The 19,360-nt window shown below is 48.2% G+C and overlaps 8 protein-coding genes across 8 annotated transcripts; 4 read left to right on the forward strand and 4 right to left on the reverse strand.

The window, feature by feature from the left end:
- Nucleotides 1-32: 32 nt before the first annotated feature.
- On the reverse strand, nt 33-6,304 carry F9C07_2280790 (chitin synthase). Its single transcript, XM_071510463.1, has 5 exons — nt 3,578-6,304; nt 3,131-3,309; nt 1,428-3,071; nt 973-1,374; nt 33-923 (listed from the first exon to the last, which is right to left on the reverse strand). The coding sequence occupies exons 1-5, from the start codon at nt 3,594-3,596 to the stop codon at nt 255-257; spliced, it is 2,913 nt and encodes a 970-aa protein (XP_071366956.1). The 5' UTR covers nt 3,597-6,304; the 3' UTR covers nt 33-254.
- Nucleotides 6,305-7,829: 1,525 nt separating this feature from the next.
- F9C07_5606 (uncharacterized protein) lies at nt 7,830-8,339 on the reverse strand (the record flags this gene model as incomplete). The annotated part of the gene is made up of 2 exons (XM_071511370.1): nt 7,830-8,199; nt 8,254-8,339. The coding sequence occupies 2 exons, from the start codon at nt 8,337-8,339 to the stop codon at nt 7,830-7,832; spliced, it is 456 nt and encodes a 151-aa protein (XP_071366957.1).
- Nucleotides 8,340-9,209: 870 nt separating this feature from the next.
- F9C07_2229482 (putative gamma-gliadin precursor) lies at nt 9,210-11,258 on the forward strand (the record flags this gene model as incomplete). Its single annotated transcript, XM_041294619.1, has 2 exons — nt 9,210-11,013; nt 11,074-11,258. The coding sequence occupies 2 exons, from the start codon at nt 9,210-9,212 to the stop codon at nt 11,256-11,258; spliced, it is 1,989 nt and encodes a 662-aa protein (XP_041150178.1).
- A 941-nt stretch (nt 11,259-12,199) lies between these two features.
- F9C07_5608 (magnesium-dependent phosphatase) lies at nt 12,200-12,881 on the forward strand (the record flags this gene model as incomplete). The annotated part of the gene is made up of 2 exons (XM_041294620.1): nt 12,200-12,354; nt 12,425-12,881. 2 exons carry the CDS (start codon nt 12,200-12,202, stop codon nt 12,879-12,881), a joined length of 612 nt encoding a protein of 203 aa, XP_041150179.1.
- Nucleotides 12,882-13,309: 428 nt separating this feature from the next.
- Nucleotides 13,310-14,803, reverse strand: F9C07_5609 (putative cholinephosphate cytidylyltransferase; the record flags this gene model as incomplete). Its single annotated transcript, XM_041287168.1, has 1 exon — nt 13,310-14,803. The coding sequence occupies one exon, from the start codon at nt 14,801-14,803 to the stop codon at nt 13,310-13,312; it is 1,494 nt and encodes a 497-aa protein (XP_041150180.1).
- An 866-nt stretch (nt 14,804-15,669) lies between these two features.
- F9C07_5610 (putative mannose-6-phosphate isomerase) lies at nt 15,670-16,992 on the forward strand (the record flags this gene model as incomplete). The annotated part of the gene is made up of 3 exons (XM_071511371.1): nt 15,670-15,901; nt 15,986-16,459; nt 16,535-16,992. The coding sequence occupies 3 exons, from the start codon at nt 15,670-15,672 to the stop codon at nt 16,990-16,992; spliced, it is 1,164 nt and encodes a 387-aa protein (XP_071366958.1).
- A 219-nt stretch (nt 16,993-17,211) lies between these two features.
- F9C07_1850985 (protein tyrosine phosphatase) lies at nt 17,212-18,277 on the forward strand. Its single transcript, XM_071508446.1, has 2 exons — nt 17,212-17,500; nt 17,571-18,277. The coding sequence occupies exons 1-2, from the start codon at nt 17,431-17,433 to the stop codon at nt 18,095-18,097; spliced, it is 597 nt and encodes a 198-aa protein (XP_071366959.1). The 5' UTR covers nt 17,212-17,430; the 3' UTR covers nt 18,098-18,277.
- An 18-nt stretch (nt 18,278-18,295) lies between these two features.
- Nucleotides 18,296-19,352, reverse strand: F9C07_2280796 (putative ubiquinone biosynthesis protein Coq7). Its single transcript, XM_041287169.2, has one exon. It carries the CDS (start codon nt 19,231-19,233, stop codon nt 18,457-18,459), a length of 777 nt encoding a protein of 258 aa, XP_041150182.1. The 5' UTR covers nt 19,234-19,352; the 3' UTR covers nt 18,296-18,456.
- Nucleotides 19,353-19,360: the final 8 nt, after the last annotated feature.

Here is a 19,360-nt window from a genome sequence, read left to right on the forward strand (position 1 = left end):
ATGAATATTCTTATCGGTCATTGAGGCACTAGCTTCATGGTTATTTAGAGATCTTCCAATCAGTCCAGCCTCTCGGCAAAAGCGGGTCGTGATCTTCCAATCTATAGTTTACATTTTGGATGATTCTAAATAATAAGTCCTCGTACTTATCTACATCATACATTATGTCCTCTTTCGTGACATGCAAAGCTCGGCTGTAGACAAAATTCATCAATATCATATAGCCACGAGGGTATCTTGGCCATGAATCGGCGTCATGAGACATCATCGTCATTTATAGTACCACATGGGCCTGCAGTGGTACCCAAAAACATCATTCGCATAGAGAAACATTGACCATAATTAAACACCACGGAACTGGAAACAAAAAAATTCATCAGTAAAGAATCATCACAAGCATCGATCAGGGAGGAACATACCATTCGCACAACCAAGTACCACAGCGCTCCGATAAACTTGAAGATAGACAATCCCGCAACACTCCAGAGGACGACTGCCATGTAGATTGTGGATCGCTTGTTCGAATCTTCACTGGTCTTCTCACTCTGATCGAAACGGTCCAAGCCGGCTGCGCTGAGCACGACGGCTCCCAGAGCGAAGTTGCAAAACACCCATGCCAGCACGACCGCACTTCGGAATCCCTTGTAGTAATCGGCCTGTCGTTCTTCTTCCGAGATGACCTGTACTTCCTTGGGTGGCTTTTCGGCAAATTTGGCCAACTCCGTGTCGTATTGGGCGTTCAGATCGCCATCATCCTGCGGAATGTCGACGTCCACCTTGCCGCCAGGCTTCAGGTTCGCGGAGGGCAGCTTTTCCGCCTTGTCGTCACCCTTGGTACCCCATGTGATATCGTGAGTATTGCAAAACGCATAAATATTCAACACGTTGATATACGTCGGAGTGAGCAAGATATATTGGATGAACTGTCCCGGGTTAGTAAGACCAGCTGAAGAGCCGGATAGGAGGACTTACGCTGGTGAACATATGCCAGGGATCAAGGAAGATAATCGATGCGACAAACCACATGACATACGTTGAGCCCAAGGACACAATGATCGTGAAGAACGTCGAGTTGGTGAACAGATCCGTGAAGGTAAAGCCATCCTGCTGCACCTCCGTCTGGATAGATTTCACCGTGACGAAAATGCAAGCAAATGCTAAGTAAATCATAATACCAATCCAGAAATAGACCATGGTCATGTAGAACTTATTGGATCCGCCCGGGCGATTGCCCAAGGCCAGGACGAAGCACGTTACCAATGTTGCGAGGTAAAGCCACTCGAAAACCACACCAAGCACTTTACCGGTGGTGCCGAGGAGGTCTTTCTGACCGAGATATGTCGTGAGAATGTGGAAAACCAAGAAGAAATTACCCTGAAATACAAGTTAGTGTGACAGTGGCAGGTGGAAGGTAGGGTGGTGCTTACAATGCCAAACCAAGCGAACAGCATGTTGATGGTTTGATAGAAAAACTCGATGAGCAACGCGAATTTCCGAATAGCAGAATGGTCGCTTCTCCAGATCTGATAGAAATGGGCGATTGCATATACCGCAGCGAAGAAACTGCCGTTCAGCCACCGACGGCGCTGAAGAATGAACTCCGCCATCTGATCCGGAACATCGGTCTCGCCAGTAGAAGACTTCACATATTGCAGTAGCCAGCGACAGTTACGTTTGGTGACGATTTCGAAACACAGAATGCGATCCTCAGCCAGGTACATATTGGCCGTGAAAATACCGGCATTGGCGCCATGCATCTTTTCACCGAGGAAATACCGCTCCAACGGACCTTGGCCGTTCTTATCATTCTGTAATGCGACAAACCGGTACGCAGAAAATGCACCAGGAAGCACACTAATGAACCCAAAGGCCGACTCCATAGGTTTGTCGAGGATATTGCTCAGCTTATACTCGAAGTTCTGACCAGCAACCAGGGGGTTGAGCAGTTTCTTTCCGTGCGAGAGCATGACTTTGATTTCACCACAAGCCCCTCCACACATCGGCTCCACATCGAATGCCTTCCAGAGACGATAGATGGAGTCCTTGCCGGGCTTCGTTCCAGCATCCAGCAGGACACAAATGTTGGGGTCCAGTACTCGACCAAATGCCTGGAAGAACCAGCGGTGGGAGTTGATCTTCTTCTGATTCTTTTCCTTCAGACAGAAAATCATCTGAACGGGCACTGCCGAGCGTCCCTTGATATGGACCTGGGTTCCCTTCAGCTCGAGAGCTATCTGAGTGGTGTATTCGTAGATGTGCGCTGTCACGTCCTTGCCGTTGACTTGTTGCTTAGCAATTCCGTCCTGGTATACTCCCAAAGCGGCCAACACTGCACGGGTTCGCGGGTTGATTTTCGCACGACCATCGCTGATTACACAGACCACGATCTTCTTCCATGCGTCTTTGCCCCAGGTCTTGCTATGCGTCCTCGAGCACATATGTTCAATGTTCTTGAATACACCAATCAACGTTCGCGCGAAAAGAAAGTCATCCTCGTTATACATCGTTACCACGATGAAGAGTTCGGTATGACGGGGCTTGGCGAACAGTTTCTGGCGCAATGTGAAGCGCTCCTCAAAGAAGTCGTTGGGGTCGCATGTTGCGGCGGAATAACGCATATGTGTGAACTCGTCACGGCCCGGAGGCTCAGCATGAGGAACCTGGTTAAGAAGTTTGGGTGCGATCGGGCAATCTAGAACAAGATTACCATTGAATAATTGCACTTCTTTGACCGTTTTCCACCGTCGGATGGGTGCCGGGCTAGGGGTGTGGCCGTCCGCCGGCTCTTCCACTTGGTATTCATCGCTGTAGGGATCGGGTCCGAATGGATTATCCTGTTGTAGCATGGGAATGCGATCATCGCTATAAGAGTGCTGGTGCTGGTGTTCGGGGTATTGTCCTAAGTCATAATCATCATGTGGCGTGACTGTAGGTTGGTAAGGTTGAGTATAATAGGCGTCATGATGTGCCTCGGGATCCACTGCATACTCGTATCCGGGGTAAGACTGCTGGTGGTGCTGTTCGTAGGCTTCGTTATGACCGTAAGAGTTAGGCAATCTCTCCACTGAATACTGTTGTCCCAAGTTCGTCAGTTACCACACCGTGGTATATGTCAGACGGGGATGCTTACCGTTGGTTGCTCGGCCAGTAAATCACTCGAAGGCATATGAAGGCGCTCCTGTGGCCCGTAAGAAACATCTGAGAGCTGGTAGGCATTCAATGGCCGACCCGGTGACGGAGACCGATTGTTCGTTTGGTGGGGGTTCATCATGGGAGAGTGACTATGGTCGTCCTCCCCATAAGACTCTCCTGGAGTAGGGCGTCAGTATACTAGAGGATGTAAGAAGGCTGGAGGATTCCAGCGATCGCGAGCGCAAGCGGAAACAAAAGAAAAACACAAACAACAACAAAGAAGGACGAAAAAAGATGCTGTCAGCTTGCGCGCCGAGCCTCTAGACAATCTCCTTCAATATTCTAAAGTTTCAGAAAGGAGATGGATATCGGTGCGACAGCCCACAGCGACGCAATCGGAACAACATTAACAAGGGAAACCATGCGCAATGGGAAATATACTGACCCAGGCGATTGTACGACATGTTGGACGATCGTGTTTCGGGTTAACAATCGTTCCAATCGGCGCGGATTCCTCGAACAGGGAAGTTGCGGAGAGAGATTGCGCCAGGAGCGCAGGTGGAATGCTCTCAATTCACTTTTAATGGTTCCCAGGTCGAATTCTCGGCGAAAGTTTCAGAGGAAGTGATAGGCGGTTGACAAGATAAAAGGTGGGTACCGTTGATTCGTTGTCAACAATGGAAGATTGATCGGTGAAACGTGAAGCACGACGAAATGACGAGTTTAAAGAAGAAGATTGATGAGAGGCAGCGTATTTCTTTTGACGAGTGCCTGGGAAGCTGCCGCGCCACTTTTCTTCCCCAAGCAAAGCAAAGCGCGAGGCACAAACTTGTCTTGGCGGGGTTTACGTTTGTTGACCAAGGAACCGAGGGATCAGCGGGAGAGATTCGTGGACAAAGATAGCGAACTAATTAGTTAGTTAATGGGGGAGGATCTGACTAAAGGAAAGAAGTGAGTTGAGGTACGAATGAGATTTCCTTTTTCAGGCGACGATCGTGAAGTCATGTGGGCCCCCAGCCCATTGGGCGGGAGGATTCATGTTACGGTACTTACAGTACGGGGTCCCTTTTCGGACTCTTCTCTATGTTGGTTATTTATATCGATGATGTCTGTCCTGACAGCGGGGGAATATCTCCTTCTCGACAAACCCGGAGAATTAATTCTCAACAGGACCTTTCTCGAATCAAAAAATACGGAGGATTACTCTCCTATGGAACCAAGCCCTGGCCAGCCGTGGATACCTGAGGAGAGTTGCACTGGTCCTTTGGGTCATGTCTCCACTCCCCATCACTGGGCCAACAACATCTCGTCCACAGCCACATTGCCGTGGCGGTTCCTTGGGAGCGTCATTGGAAATGTTCTTTTTGTTTGTCAGTTCTTTTTATAGGAACTTTTTCTTGGTAGCCTAACAGAAAGACGTTCTTCAGCCCTGTCAAGGGCTGTCACGACTCACAATGGAGGAATATTCCATTTCGTTCGTGGATTTTATCTAACTATAGACATGCGCTAGTGTATGTATACTAATCCGACCAACGTCATAGTATCAGCAATGGGCCGCCGGGAAGTATCTCCCGGTAGTTTATACTTCCCCCAAGCAACTTCAAGCTTTGAGTCGGATTGTCTCTTGGTCAAGGACCTGAGGATACGTATTACGAAGTATTTCTATCTACCAAGGTTTCATTGCTACTATTTTGGAGGCCCAATAACTCATAAGATTACGTGAGATATCATCTGACATAAGCTCGCCATTTGTGACTGATCCTGGTGCACCTCTTCCACCGCCTAGACCAAGGGCGAATAACATCGAGTCGCAGTATACCATGTCTCGGCAGGCAGAATAAGCCCAGTGTAGTAGGCGGTAACATTGTATATCTTGTTTATCTTGTTCCTGTTCGATATTTTGTCCCTGGCTTATTCGGTGAGTCGATAGGGGCCAAACTCGACTGAGCCTGTAAGCACTATAATTCCACGTCGCTGGATAGCGAGGTCATATACACTTCGACAGGGCGTATTGGACCATCCATGATCTGTAACATCCTGGTAAATACTGATCAACACATACCCAGACGTTGGGACTTTTATCTGTTCTGTGCCTCCTGCAAAGGTGCTCTCATTTTCTAATTTCAACCTGGTAGAGGATCGGATTTAGAGGCAGTACTCGTGGCACACAGGCTAGTCATAAGCATACTGGTCAGCGTGGTGTTTACATCACAGAGAAAATACAACTCAGAACAACTAATACCTGAGAAGTCGAGCATATACCTGGTAGTAGCACAGGACAGAAATAATTACTCTGCAAGAGCCATGTGCCGAGGGACTGTAATTAGATACGGCTTTCGTGGGTATATCCAAACCTGGTTTGATAATGAGTAAAACTCTTGGAATCAGACGAAGCTCATCTACACAGTTTGTTTAGATATATACCATGATTAAGGGTATGTGTCAGCTAAGCAATGGGCCTTCAAAGTAACAGCCTGGCTAAGGACAATATCTTAGAAGACGATGGACAGGATATGTGCACCTTGTCTGAGGCTTGACAATGGGCAACTCGAAAGAATCATACTGAAAGGAACTCGGCACACTCACCGAACTCCTGATATATCGTAGTGCACCGGCTTTGAGTGCATAGCCTATAGCTATATGGCCATGATTAGTAATGTGGCCTGATGGTCTCAATATTGCCATGAATTAGGCCATGACCTGACCGGTTAGAGCGCCAGAGCTAAGACAGGAAATGAAGTAGATCGCCATTTGCGGTCACACGAGGGTCTACAAGTGGAGTATGAGTATGAGTAACCTGAGAAACGATATATCATTTGAGCAACGCACTTACAATCATGCTAAGCATATGCGGCACCTAAAATAGCAACAGTGCATCCTTTGTTATCAGGATCCAAGGAACAGAGATTGGAATATCATTAGCTAGAATCCAGCAGTATCTTCTATGAAGCTAGACTAGCAGCTCAACCATTACAACCGGACTATCTTCGTCATTGGAAGGGCAAAGGACAAAGAGCCAAGGAACCAACAACTGACGATGATTTGTTTAGTTATGATGCAATGATAAGCACGTTCTTGTTCAAGCATTGCCAACCAAGACTCTTTGTATTTCGCCCAGCCAAGTCATATGAAGTACTGATTCAAAGGACTAGATTTGTGGGTCCCCGTGTTCTCAGGGCATGTTTTTAATAAAACTGGTCCCGCTGTTTGAGTAAATTGACCCCCACGCTCTTTATTCGAGGAACGTGGCAGTGATATCGGCCATGGATGGCACGATTTGAGGTAGTATCATCGCCAGACTCTCCACATATGGCAAACACAAAGAGAGATACTCCAACAACCCCCTTTGAAGGCGTAGTCGTCGGTAAGACAAATTGGGAAATTACTTCCCAGACTCAGGTCTCCGATTTGCCCGGGTTAATTGGTGAAATGTAAGTCCTTTCTCAGAACCAAACGGGGTCCTTTCCTGTGCTCATGCACGAAAGGTCGTGGTGTGAGTTTATCCATATAGTGTTGAATGAGCTGTTATAATGCTACACGAATCACAGTTAATGCGTACAGGGGCAATAATCGCCCCTGTTTACTCGCGACAGAATACCCCGACAGTCAATCTCATGGGGCTCTAAAGTAGTATTGCGCGACATGCCATGAGTAGTTGACTTTTAATAGCTACTCTCGGCAATTTTTCCCCTGGTCTTTCCCGCGTATCGTGACATTACTGTTGGATCCTTTAGTCAAACAACCCCTTGACAGCCGCTGTGGGCGTCAGCCCTAGTCTCACATTCCCTGTTTTTGAACGTCCCAATGCCAACATGGCTCCGTGTACGGTGCCTGCCGATCACGAAATAGACTGTCTTTGTCCTCATTTGAGTTTCAGTGCCCGATGAGAACAACTTCAGGTCTTTATTAGGGCATCGCGAGTCACTAGGTTGACTAGTCAGGAACGACCTTGGATTAAGGTTTGGTGCCCGGCAGTCTGGCCTCAGGGCCCATGTTAGGGCACGGGTTGACCATGTGTGACTATCTAAGATTACTTTCATAAATTCCTACTCCGGACCTAATCAAACTTACCAGAGTCTTGAATTCCTTTCTTCCCCGCACGTTCGGGATCTTTGTGTGAGGATGTGATATATCAATGCGTCCGTGTCTTGGGTTGTGCTTTCTGATTGCAAGAATCGGTTGGTCTGTATGATGAACGGCATCTGTTCTTTGTCTTGGATATCTGTTTGTTCATAGAGTCAAGGTGAGACGACGGTCAAAAACCTTAATATATGGATTTCTGCCATGATTGTGTATTTCTAATCTTAACGGCCAATGTGAGGCCGAGGACTGGTATCTCTCAGGGAGTGGATCGTGACTTAAGTCTAAGTAGCGCAATTGAAATCTTACTAGGATGGATTCCATATCGAGCAAGGCACAGAATGGCCCGGGCGCTGTCTTCGGACGTCTTGATGAATTAGACTGATCAAGTAGCCAAACGAAAGGAAAGGGTTACCAAAATAGAATATTCAGTAGTTGAAAGAAACACAAGTCATAATCTTAAGATACACTAAAGAACAAAGCTGAGGGATCTGCGCACATGAGACAGATACGTTAACTCCAACAAAAGCACTCTCCCTAGGGGTATCAGTTGCAACAAGGCCATCATAACATGTGCCCGGCATACTCCACATCAACACTTCCCACTATCCCTGTCTCTAATGGTTGGTATTGGCATCCAGAATAGCCTGAAGACGTTGTAGCTCATCATCATCTATCCCACTGAACCCTATAGATGCGGAGCCTGCAGATCTAATGTTAGCAACAGAGGCTAAATAAAGCAGTGTCAGGTTGTCCTTACCAAGGGGAATGGGATCGGGCGAGTCAGGACCATCAAGAAACAGGGTTGCAAGCGTCATGCACGCAGGTGGGACGTTATCAATTCGAAAGGCCCCCGGTCCAGTAGGGATGAACTCCACATTAACATCTTTCAATTGGCCATCGCACAGGTCACCTGCTGGTTGGGGAAAGCTTGCAAGTACATCGTACCCGGGCTTTTCCAGTTCAGAGTCGCCCTCTGTACCATTGCTAGTATGTCATTAGTTCTGTGCGTAGACTTGCTCTCGCTACTGATATGCTTACAGGTTCTCAGTTCCAGTCGGATGAGCAAGGCTGAATTGAGGTGCCCCAAGGAACAGCAGTGCAAGAGCTGAGACAGATGACTTCATTCTGACTATGAGTGGAGTACCTGGAGAGAAAGTAAGAGAAATTGCTTGTCGGTGATCAACTGTCAACGTGGGTTAGCATTGATGATAGCCCGAGATGCTGATAAGATCAAATGCAGATCCAGGGGGGTTTATATAGACAAAATTGGGAACCATCATCGAAGCGGCCGAGGTTGATGTTCATATGTCCTGCCATGGCGTTTGTGGCTCAACTGTAGCCTCCTTTGTAATCTAAATGTAGAATGATGGTTTGCCTTCTACCTAGCTATCATGTTTATGTAGTATTAATTGGCTGCAGCCCACCTATTAAGTATTCCACAGTGGGCCACTGTCATGAATGCTTAAACCTATGCTGAAAAAAGATCACGATAAACTGTGACCGCCAGAGATGGTATCGTTGATAGAGACATTGAGTACCACAAAAGACGAACGGGTGATGCAACCATCAAAGTTCTGACGGTCTGTCCCTGCATACGCCCCGTTCGAACACAGTCCGACACTCCCGCTTCTGTCATTCAGTCTGGCAGACAAAGAACGTGGAAGTGGAGGACATTAGTCCCCTTCCGTCGATGTTGAGGCTTTCTGATAGGGTTACACTCTCACCGGGCAAGACACGGGGCGCAGCTTGTGCGTGATTCAACATTATGTTTATCATATGTGGTGTCATTTTGACCCGAAACCTAGAATGAGTAACATCACTGCCAATCTCCAAGCCTAAGACGGGAGCTGTGGGCATAAATAGATATACCATGTCCCCGTTCCTACATTGTTTATTTCATTTCCAACCAACCAACTGTTTGTCACTCTTTTCTCATAGTAAGCTCGTTCATTTATCCACTTTATCAACTTACGTTCGTTAAAACCATCCAAGCAATGGTCTCCCGACAAATCCTCGGGGTGCTTGCTCTGGCACTTCTTTGCCTTTTCCAATCATGCGGAGCGCTGCCACTTGAATCCAGAGTTTCACTGTCCGCTTCTGGTTCTGAAGCTAAACTGGAACCTCGTCTGTTTGGTTTGGGGAAAATAGCGTCTCTTATAGGCAAGCTTGTTGGTAGATCGAAAGGCTCGGGGGGGAGTGTTGGGGGTAGTCATAGGAAGGAAGAGCCTAAGAAGGAAGAGCCTAAGAAAGAAGAGCCTAAGAAAGAAGAGCCTCCAAAGGAAGAGAAGAAGGAAGAATCGAAGAAGGAAGAACCGAAGAAGGAAGAACCGAAGAAGGAAGAACCGAAGAAGGAAGAACCGAAGAAGGAAGAACCGAAGAAGGAAGAACCGAAGAAGGAAGAACCGAAGAAGGAAGAACCGAAGAAGGAAGAACCGAAGAAGGAAGAACCGAAGAAGGAAGAGCCAAAGAAGGAAGAAAAGAAGGAGGAAGCGCCAAAGGACGGCAAGGCAGAGGACAAGAAGGAAGAAGCGCCAAAACAGCAGTCAGGACAGGGACAACAGCCTAGACAGCAACCAGGAGACCCGACGCAAGGACAGCAGCTAGGGCAGGGACAGTCCCCAGCGCAGGGACAACCCCCAGTGCAGGGACAAGCTCCAGTGCAAGGACAAACCGCAGTGCAAGGGCAGCTGGCAGCACAAGAGATAGCACAGCAAGTACCCCCGCAGCAGCAATCAGCACAGCAACAACAGCCAGGGCAAGGACAGCCGAAAGCACAAGATACCACACAACAGCAAGGATTCCAGCAGCAGCAACCAACACAGAAACAACAGCCAGGGCAGGGACAACAGACAGCACCAGAGACGGCACAGAAATCATCCCAGCAACAACAGCCAGGGCAAGGACAACAGGCAGCAGAGACGGCACAGCAGCAGCAATCTACACAGCAACAACAGCCAGGGCAGGGACAACAGCCAGGGCAGGGACAACAGCCTCAATCACCAACACAACAGACATTCGCGCCGCAACAAGCATCGACAGAGCCAGCAAACGTCCACGTAGATAATACCCCTACCAGACAAGATATCTATGGCTCGGCTGTTCTGGGAGCTGGGATTGGAGCGATTCCTGCCAGTATCAGTGCCGCGACACTTAAAAACGAGAATGAACTGAATAGGGAGCAAAATGCTCACGAAGGAGAATTGAATAGGCAACAATCTCTCGACCTGGCCAACAAGCAAAATAACAATAATAGTGGTGGTGCCACTAGCCCTGCTCCTCCTGCCAGCCCTGCTCCTCCGGCCAACCCTGCTCCTCCTGCCGACCCTGCTCCTCCTGCCAACCCTGGAAACACTGGTTATGGCGGCGCCGGTGATACTGGAAGCACTGGCTATGGAAACACTGGTAATACTGGCAGTCCCAGCTACGGCAACCCTAGTAATGCCGGCAGTCCTAGCTACGGCAACCCTAGTAATGCTGGTAGTCCTAGCTACGGCAGTGCTGGAAATACTGCTAATGCAGGCACTGTAGGCACTACTGGCAATGTTGGAAACACTGGATATGGAATTCCTAATACAGCAGGCACTACGGGTTCTACTGGCACCGTTGGTACTACTGGCAATGCCGGCTATCCCGGAAATACTGCCAACGCTGGTTATTCTGCCAGTACTAATCAGAAGCGAGGGTTTCCACAGATTGACCAGGGAGTTCCTCGAGAAATCCAAGAGGTTTATGATTCTTGTAATAAGGACATTGATGGTCCTTCCTATCTGGTCACCTACTATGCAATCAGCTCTGACTGTAAGTTCTTATTCTCAACTTGAGTATCCTGACCTACTTACTAACAGACTGGGGTTCTAGCTATTCGATTGGATGATGTTCCTCCATCCTGCATAAAACTCGCAGAGATCCTCTCTGGTCAGCCTGAACTGTCTTCTAGCGGCCCCGTGCCAACTCCCATTGGTTCTACAAGCATTGAGTATCATGGGCTCAACGAGCAAGAAAAAGAGAACATCATGAACTCTCTACATGAGTCGCATATTTAATTGCTATGGTGATTGACTCTCTCTCAAAATTGTTGAGGAGGGACGAGTGAGACATTTGTATTTCCATGTGTTTTGATCAACAAGTTTGAAGTACTCAAATATTTTTATTCGATTTTGCAGACTTTCCAAGATTTGTACCTAACCAGGTAGTCCATTGTAATGCTTAAAGGCAAATGCAAGAAGTAATTCATGCTATTCATATAATATGTCCTAGGCACAAGAGCTGCTAAGGTTTAAGTAAAGCTAGTAGTAGACTTCCGATTTATAAAGATCTCGGTGGGAGCTGCTGCTGAGACTGTATTCAAGGTTGGTAAACCAGTGAGCATTTTCTCAGATGCATCGTGGTGTAATTGGATTCATTCCAGCTGACTATTCTGGATAGCTCTGTTCTGGAGGTGATCCATCCATCGCTAACCAGTTCATGTTCCTTTCTCCATGGGTTAAAACCCCACTCATCAATTACCTGTTGTCCGGATTTGAATCAATATCTAGGATAAAAACTGGATAATCATTAATGATAGTCGCTGACATTACTGTTGAGGAAGCATCCACCCTCGTCCCGCTGAGATACACTTATCGTGTAATAAAAGACTATAATAGAGGTCATACCAACGACTGCAAGTTTATTTCTAGATTTATTAAACTCTATACTTTCTCTTATCGAAATAATAAAAGAAAATAGCATTATAAGCATATATCACTAAGTGCACAATTCCCTTCTATAGTGCCACATAAACGTATGGATGATCCCCACGCTACAAGCCCACGGTTTTAGGGCTAGAGCCCCTGTAGCGTGCGCAACGGATCTCAGATCTCAGATCTAACGATCCATATTTCACGCTTAACCGCTAGCGAACAATAGCCCGAGAACCTCTGGATGACTTCTACACACTTTTCCCCCGCCAATCTGCCAATTCCTAGGAGTAAGAGAATAATTAACCATGACCCGCGCTGAGCCGGTGACCTTCACAGACGGTCTACCTCTGCCACGCCTCATCGCTTTTGACCTGGACCACACATTATGGCCATTCAAGGTCGACGCGGATGTTTGCGAGCCAGTCGAGGCTCGCGACAACAATTCATGCGTCGTGGACCGGTATGTCAGAACAGAATCGTGGAGTTCAGTTCCATTAGTTTCGTTTGCCTAAGCTCTCTCAACCAAATAGACGGGGTAAGTCCTTCGCCTTCTATCCCGCTGTGTCCTCAATCCTCTCCTCCTGCAAGGATCGGTCAATCCCCTTGGCACTCGCTTCGCGGAGCCATGCTCCCGATTTGGCGCTTGCGATGCTCGAAGCCTTGCACATCAATCTCGCGTCCTCGGATAGCACTGCCCTTAATACTCCCTCTGTGGGCGCGCGGAACTACTTTGACTACATGCAAATTGTCTCTGGGACTAAAACGCAACACTTTACGCGCATCCATCATGCCAGCGGCATTGCCTATGAGGATATATTGTTCTTTGATGACGAGGCGCGTAACCTCGACGTGGAAACTGAGCTCGGGGTCACATTTTGTCTGATTAGCGGTGGAATAACCAGAGACGAGGTGGATCGCGGAGTTAGGGCTTGGCGGAAGCGGAAGGGGATTGCACAGAAGACGACTGATAATAGGTCGTCCGTATAGGAAATGCTTGTATATAGCGGTGACCACCGGTCACTAACATAAATACATCACCTACCGCAGTAGATCTCATCACGCTTGGATACTACACAGAATTATGGTGGCAACCTCAGGTGTGGATCCGAGACCACTTAGGATGAGATTAAACACACACTAGGGGCGCCACCGGCTTACCTCGCTTCTGCACTCTGTGCTGGCTTACTTTGGCATGTGTGCCTGATGTCTCTTTCGTCGCTGTCTCTTGATCTCACCTGGAAAAGCTTTGGCAGTATAAGAAATTCTTTCTCGGTCATTTCACCTTTCCCCTTAAAGTAATCCTTATCTTGTGCCATAGACAGGTAGTATTTAGCCTTACTATTCTTGACCTACGAATCATGATGCTGGTGAGCCTCGGGAACCGAATTGGAAATGAGCATGTCAATGATAAAGGGCTACTCGCTGTAACGATTCATGATTTCCTGGATTATTTTAGAGGTAGAAATGCCCTGGTTCGATGGGAGAAGTTCCACCCGTCCCCCATTAGCCTCTACAAAGTCGCGTCCGACCACTTGATGCAATTCATAGTCACTTCCCTTGACAAGAAAGTCCGGCTTGATGGCCTGAATCAGATGAAGGGGAGTTTCTTGGTCGAACAGAACCACAAAGTCCACACATTTTAGTCCGGCCAGAGTCTGAACCCGTTGGGCCTCTGGGACGATAGGTCGACGGTTCCCCTTGATCTGCCGTACAGAAGAGTCTGAATTGAGCCCCACGAGCAAAAGATCCCCGAGAGCCTTGGCTCTCTGCAAGTAACTGACGTGTCCTGCGTGAAGCATGTCAAAGCAACCATTGGTGAAAACAATTTTCGCTGACGGCTGGGACTGGCGCACAGCGTGAATGTCGGATAGGAGTTGCTCGAGGGTTCGATTCTTGCTTGGGCCAAGTTCTCGGTCGAGCCCATTGATCGAATGGACTTCCACAAGGGAGAGCAGTTCGTCCACGTTAATTGTGCTGATTCCCTTCTTACCAACGGCAAGAGTGCCTGCGTCGTTGGCCAGCTTTGCGGCCTGATGGACTGAGAATCTGCGGATGGTGAGAGCCCAGGTGAATACTGCAATCACAGTATCTCCCGCACCACTGACATCAGCTACTGTTTCTGCATGACCCGGAAAGTGTGTCCTTTGCTGAGAGTCCGAATCATACAACCTTATACCGTTCTGTCCACACGTGACAAGAAGCACGGGTGCCTGAATCTTGTCCATGAGCTCTCTCGCAGCCACATCGATATCGGACGGAGAGCACAATAATCGACCAGTGGAAAGCTGGAGCTCGTTGATATTGGGCGTCAAAGCGGTGACACCGCGATAGTGGTCGAGTACCTGAAGTTTCGTATCCGCAATGACCGTCTTCTCCAGCGATTGTGCCTGGCGAATAATCGCCGTTACAATTGACGGACTAAGGAAACCCTTATTGTAGTCCGAGAACACTAGACCGGCGGAACCTGCGAGGCACCCTTGGATAGCCTCCAGTACGCGTGACACGTCTTGCTCCCCCAACGGTGTGGTTACCTCACGGTCAACGCGGACAATTTGTTGCTGTTCTGCAATGATTCGAGTCTTGAGACTCGTTGGCCTGCCAGGGATGACCTGAATCAAACTGGTGTCAATTTTGGATTGCGACAGGGAGCGCATCAGTTGTCTGCCTTCTTCATCATCTCCAATCGCTCCAACCAAGACTACTGCCGCACCAAGTGCAGCAAGGTTGCAGGCTACATTGGCAGCACCGCCGGGATAGAACGCCGCCTCCTGTTGCTCCACAACTGGTACTGGTGCTTCTGGAGAAATCCTTTTGACTGTCCCACGGATGAATTGGTCCAGAATCAGATCCCCGACGACGAGAAGGGGCCTTTCGGCGTAAGGAAGCGTAGCTGAGTCTTCCGACAGCATATTATCGGCCAATATCCTTTTCGAAAAATGTTGGTCTCTCGATGCATCAGTAATGGAATACGGCCTGGCACTCCTCTAGTAATATATCTCTCATAACTTTATTTGGTTAAGAGCTGCATTAGTGACTACTCATGCGTCTTACCGGACCAACAATCTCTGCAATTTTACCCTATGGCGTAGTGTGGCGTGTCTCCTCCATAGCTGAACTGAACCTCAGCTCCCGACGTAGTGGGGGTAAAGAACGCCGATCGATCGTACATACGTGGCACCAGTATACCCTAACCATGGACCCGCGATCCCTCATTTAAGAAGCTTTTGTCGATTGGCCAGTAAACCGCAGTAGGATCCGGGAGTGGGGTTCTTGCAGATACGGTGCTAGCCCTTGCGAGAGAGATTTGCAAGAAGTAGTAAATGGGCATGTGAGGGCAATGCACAAATTTAGGGGTGAACTAATCCGCAGCAAATATTCATTTCCTTTCCTTGGAGTAGTCCTTGAACCACTCTCGTACGACCTGCTTTCTCGTCAAGAATCATTTGTTTGTGAATCTGGGTTAGTTACTGGAGACCAATGACCATCACCATACCGACGCAACCACGGGGGAGCCATTTAAGGCGATTGAAGTGTGGTGGGTTTAGTATAATGCTCCGATGGATAAAATCGTACTGACTGAGCGTCTTAAGGAGTTTCTAACAATGATTGGGGTAAGGACGTCTCTATATGTGGAGGGGAGACAATTTGAGAATGGAGACTGAAGATTGGCAAAGGAAAGCTTGGAAAACAATCCATAGTGGCCCAGTTTGCTGTCACCACGTCCGCCGTAGAGGACAAGGCCTTGGATGAGAATAAACCCTATGCTGAGTTTTGGATGGGAGCGCATCCTTCTCTTCCTTCTTATGACCATTCCACCGGCCAGTCTTTACAAGATGTCCTTAGGGATAACCCACATCTTCTCTCAACCCATGTGAGCCAGAAATTCCGTACGACACTACCGTTTCTATTCAAAGTCCTTTCCATCAGAGAGCCGCTTTGTATACAAGCTCACCCGGACCGAGATCTTGCTCATGACTTACACGCAAGGGATCCGCTTACATATCCTGGTAAGCTGACCAGGGGTAGAGTGGTTTTGCCTATACCCTAGTAAAAAGTATAGGGGATAGAAATATATATAACTTCAATTGTAGATTCGAACCATAAGCCCGAAATGATTGTCGCGTTAACCCCATTCGAAGCGTTGTGTGGATTTCGGCCCCTGAAAGAAATTGATCGTTTTCTTTCTAGTGTACCACCACTACGAAATCTCATCAGCGATGGCACTGCTATGGAAGTACGATCTACCTGCGGAAGCGCAGGAGATAGATGTGATCAAAAAAGCGCTGAAATAGCGCTCAAGAGGGCCTGGTCAGAACTACTGACCGCGCATCCATCACGAGTCCGTTCGTGCGCAGAAGACTTGATCCGCTTCGCGACTAGCAGACCAAGCAACGAATCTTTTGCGGTTGAGCATGGAAATCTCACTGATCTTATCCTTCAGTTGAGTGAGCATTATCCCTATGATGTTGGGCTTTTCGCCGTTCTATTCATGAACCACGTCTGCCTAAGCCCCGGGGAAGCTTTATTTGTGAGATCTAATGAGCTTCACGCTTACCTAAGTGGCGGTATGTTGCTTCTTCTTCTACTACTGATACAGATCTATAATTTTTGATCTGCCATATCTAACGGGCTGCTTTCAGATGGTATCGAATGCATGGCCTCATCGGCGAATGTGGTACGGGCAGGATTCTCACGGAAAACCAAGGACGTTGATACGCTCATATCGATGCTCAAATATGAATACCTGCCACCCTTCATTGTAAGAACACCGACTCCCTATTTGCGGGTGGCAATGAGTTCTCAGCAATCCACATCGGTATTATACGAATCACCCGCCGAAGAGTTTAATATCATCAAAACTTCCCTGGCACCTAGGTCTGCAAGGGCGAACTTCCAAGCGTTTCGTGGCCCTACAGTGCTGATATGCACCCAGGGAAGCGGGAAGATCGGCGTAGCAGACCATGCTGAACTGATTGAGTGTGGTTACGTCTTTTTCGTAGGCGCCGGGGCGGAGATCTTCATCCAGAGTAGCAGTGAGGAACCATTGATCCTGTTTCAATCTTTCTGTGAAATTGAGGAGTGCAACCCCCAATTATAAAACAGTGATTTGGATATTCACAAAGATGCTCCACGGATGAGATGAGATAATATGAGTGGCCAAAGGAGCTTGTCCAATGTTCCATCGGGGACTATTGATGTCCTGACTGAGATAGGGTTATGTCCGTCATGTGTGGTGATACCTCATCGTGTTTTGTTTTTCGAACTGTGCGTGATATTCCATTCTTCGAAGACCGAATGATATTTACTCATTTTCCACTCCGTCGTAGTATAAGGGCATTAGTTTACTCTGTACTCTGTATATGTATAAATATCTCCTACGCACGGACCACTCGCTATCGATAAAGAATCTGCGGCAAACCCCGCGGCCATATTTAATTAATTGATAGCGATTCCGGAGTACAGTAGTTTATCCTTCAAACACCTCCACCACTACATAGACCGGAACAAATCATTCTGCCCGTGAAAACAAACCAAGATGACAGCTACAAAAGCAGCACCATCCGGACATCAAGTCAATGTCCTGTTCGTCTGCCTCGGGAACATCTGTACAGTTCTCCCTTTTCCCTCCCCGCACGGGAACGAAAGGAATCAAGTCTAACCTCCTAATCACCACAGGCCGGTCTCCCATGGCCGAAGGAGTCTTTCGGAACATGGCTGCTTCCCATCCTCTAATTAACGAGATCGATTCCGCCGGCACTGGTGCTTACCATACCCACGAACCCCCGGATTCTCGCACCATGTCTACTCTCCGCCAGCACGGTATCAAGAACTACAACCACGCCGCCAGAAAGGTTACTAAGGAGGACTTCCTGACATTCGACTATCTCATGGCTATGGATAAGTACAACTTGCGCGACCTCCTGGATGTGCGCGAATCTGTCATCGCTTCCCTGAGCAAATCTAAGAAGGGCACCCGCGCGGCGAGTGGAGAAGCGGGTGCTAAGGTTGCGGAGGTGCGGTTGTTTGGGGACTTTGGAGCCGGTGGAAAGTTGCATGAACGTGTTGGGGGTGGTGAGGTGGTGCAGGACCCTTATTATGGGGGTGTTAATGGGTTCGAGGAGGTTTATCAGCAGGTGGTGAGGTTTTCGAAGGGCTTTTTAGATTACCTGGAGAAGAACCAGGGTGGTGAGGATGATAACTGAACGATTATATGCGGAGGGGGACATGCGTTTTGAGGTTTTCTCTTGCATCGGAGCGACGTTGAGAAGAAGTGGCTTAGATACCCAGCGCTTGTTTAGACCTTGAGCGATTGAAGCGTGAGTCAATGCTTTACAGGCGTGTTTAGACGTCCATATAGTACATGCTATACATAAAGAATGTAGAAGGATGATAAAAAGATACGTTTCCAAGGATCGTCAATGTTCATGGAACGTTAATGAAGAATATAATACATCTACTATGAGTGTGGTATTGTACAAAAGACCTGCAGTTTATGAGCGGTCCACCATCCCGAATGGTACCCCTTGCTGCTCTTGAGATTATATCAGGCTCGCTCGCTGGATCATACCTTCTCACTGATATTGATCGCCGCTCTACACCCTAATCGGATGACGCTGACTAGCGGGTCGTAGGGCCGAGCTTCTTTGGCATCATTCTCGACAGCATGATCCAAATGCTCTAATTCTTCGTCGCGTATCCTTCGGAACGTTGCCAGCATATCCTTCAATTCATCGTCCAGTTCTTCCCCCCTACGCTCCGCTTCAGCCTGCCACGACAGGATCTCCCGCACTTGTTCATTATAGTGAGAGCCAATCTCCGTCTCCACAGCTTCTGTGCAGGCCATGGCAGCCTCGCGCCCCATTGCTCCAGTCGACCAGCCGAGAAATGTTGCCGCCACCTCCCATATCGGATACATTGCCGTTGGCCGAACTTGATGTTTCGCAACCATTTGATTGAACGTCGAAAAGTGCCCAGCCTCTTGATCATACATGTGCTTCATCAAAGGACGCAGGTGGGGATGGGAGCGCACGACCTGCGGCGTTTGCGCCTTGTAGATTAAAGTAGCTGCAAGCTCTCCTGCCTGGTTGACCCGAAGAGCACTATCCAAGAACTCGCGTTGTTTTTGACTGAGGACATATTTGGGTTTTGGTGAAATAGGGGTTGTGTCGGGCGATGGAGATGCATCATGCGATTTGCCCCAAAAGGGTGTCTTTGCTGTGGATTTGTATCCGCGAGAGCTCTGTCGCAAAGTTGACGGTGCGAGGAAATCGAACACCAACGGTGATGGCCGGTAGGAGTGGGTAAGAGGACACCTCCGGAGTGCTGCGACGGTCTTCATCTCGGTCGAATATGGGATTGGTGAATAGTGAGTGAGTATTAGGGAAGCGATAGGAAGAGGAACAGAAAAGAAGGTAGAAAGAAATTCACCAGAGACGGAGTAAAGACATTCATTCCGAGGTGGTCCA

Source organism: Aspergillus flavus, chromosome 7 (assembly GCF_009017415.1).
Source record: "Aspergillus flavus chromosome 7, complete sequence".
NCBI lineage: Eukaryota > Fungi > Ascomycota > Eurotiomycetes > Eurotiales > Aspergillaceae > Aspergillus > Aspergillus flavus.

Excerpts from the sequence above, each read along its gene's own strand:
- F9C07_2280790 (XM_071510463.1), bottom strand. Across the intron at positions 3,072-3,130 it reads TACTGGCCGAGCAACCAACG|TATTCAGTGGAGAGATTGCC; the intron begins GTAAGCATCCCC and ends TTGGGACAACAG. Across the intron at positions 1,375-1,427 it reads TGTTCGCTTGGTTTGGCATT|GGTAATTTCTTCTTGGTTTT; the intron begins GTAAGCACCACC and ends CTTGTATTTCAG.
- F9C07_1850985 (XM_071508446.1), top strand. The coding sequence starts at position 17,431 with ATGACAGCTACAAAAGCAGCACCATCCGGACATCAAGTCAATGTCCTG. Across the intron at positions 17,501-17,570 it reads CGTCTGCCTCGGGAACATCT|GCCGGTCTCCCATGGCCGAA; the intron begins GTACAGTTCTCC and ends TAATCACCACAG.
- F9C07_2280796 (XM_041287169.2), bottom strand. The coding sequence starts at position 19,233 with ATGAAGACCGTCGCAGCACTCCGGAGGTGTCCTCTTACCCACTCCTAC.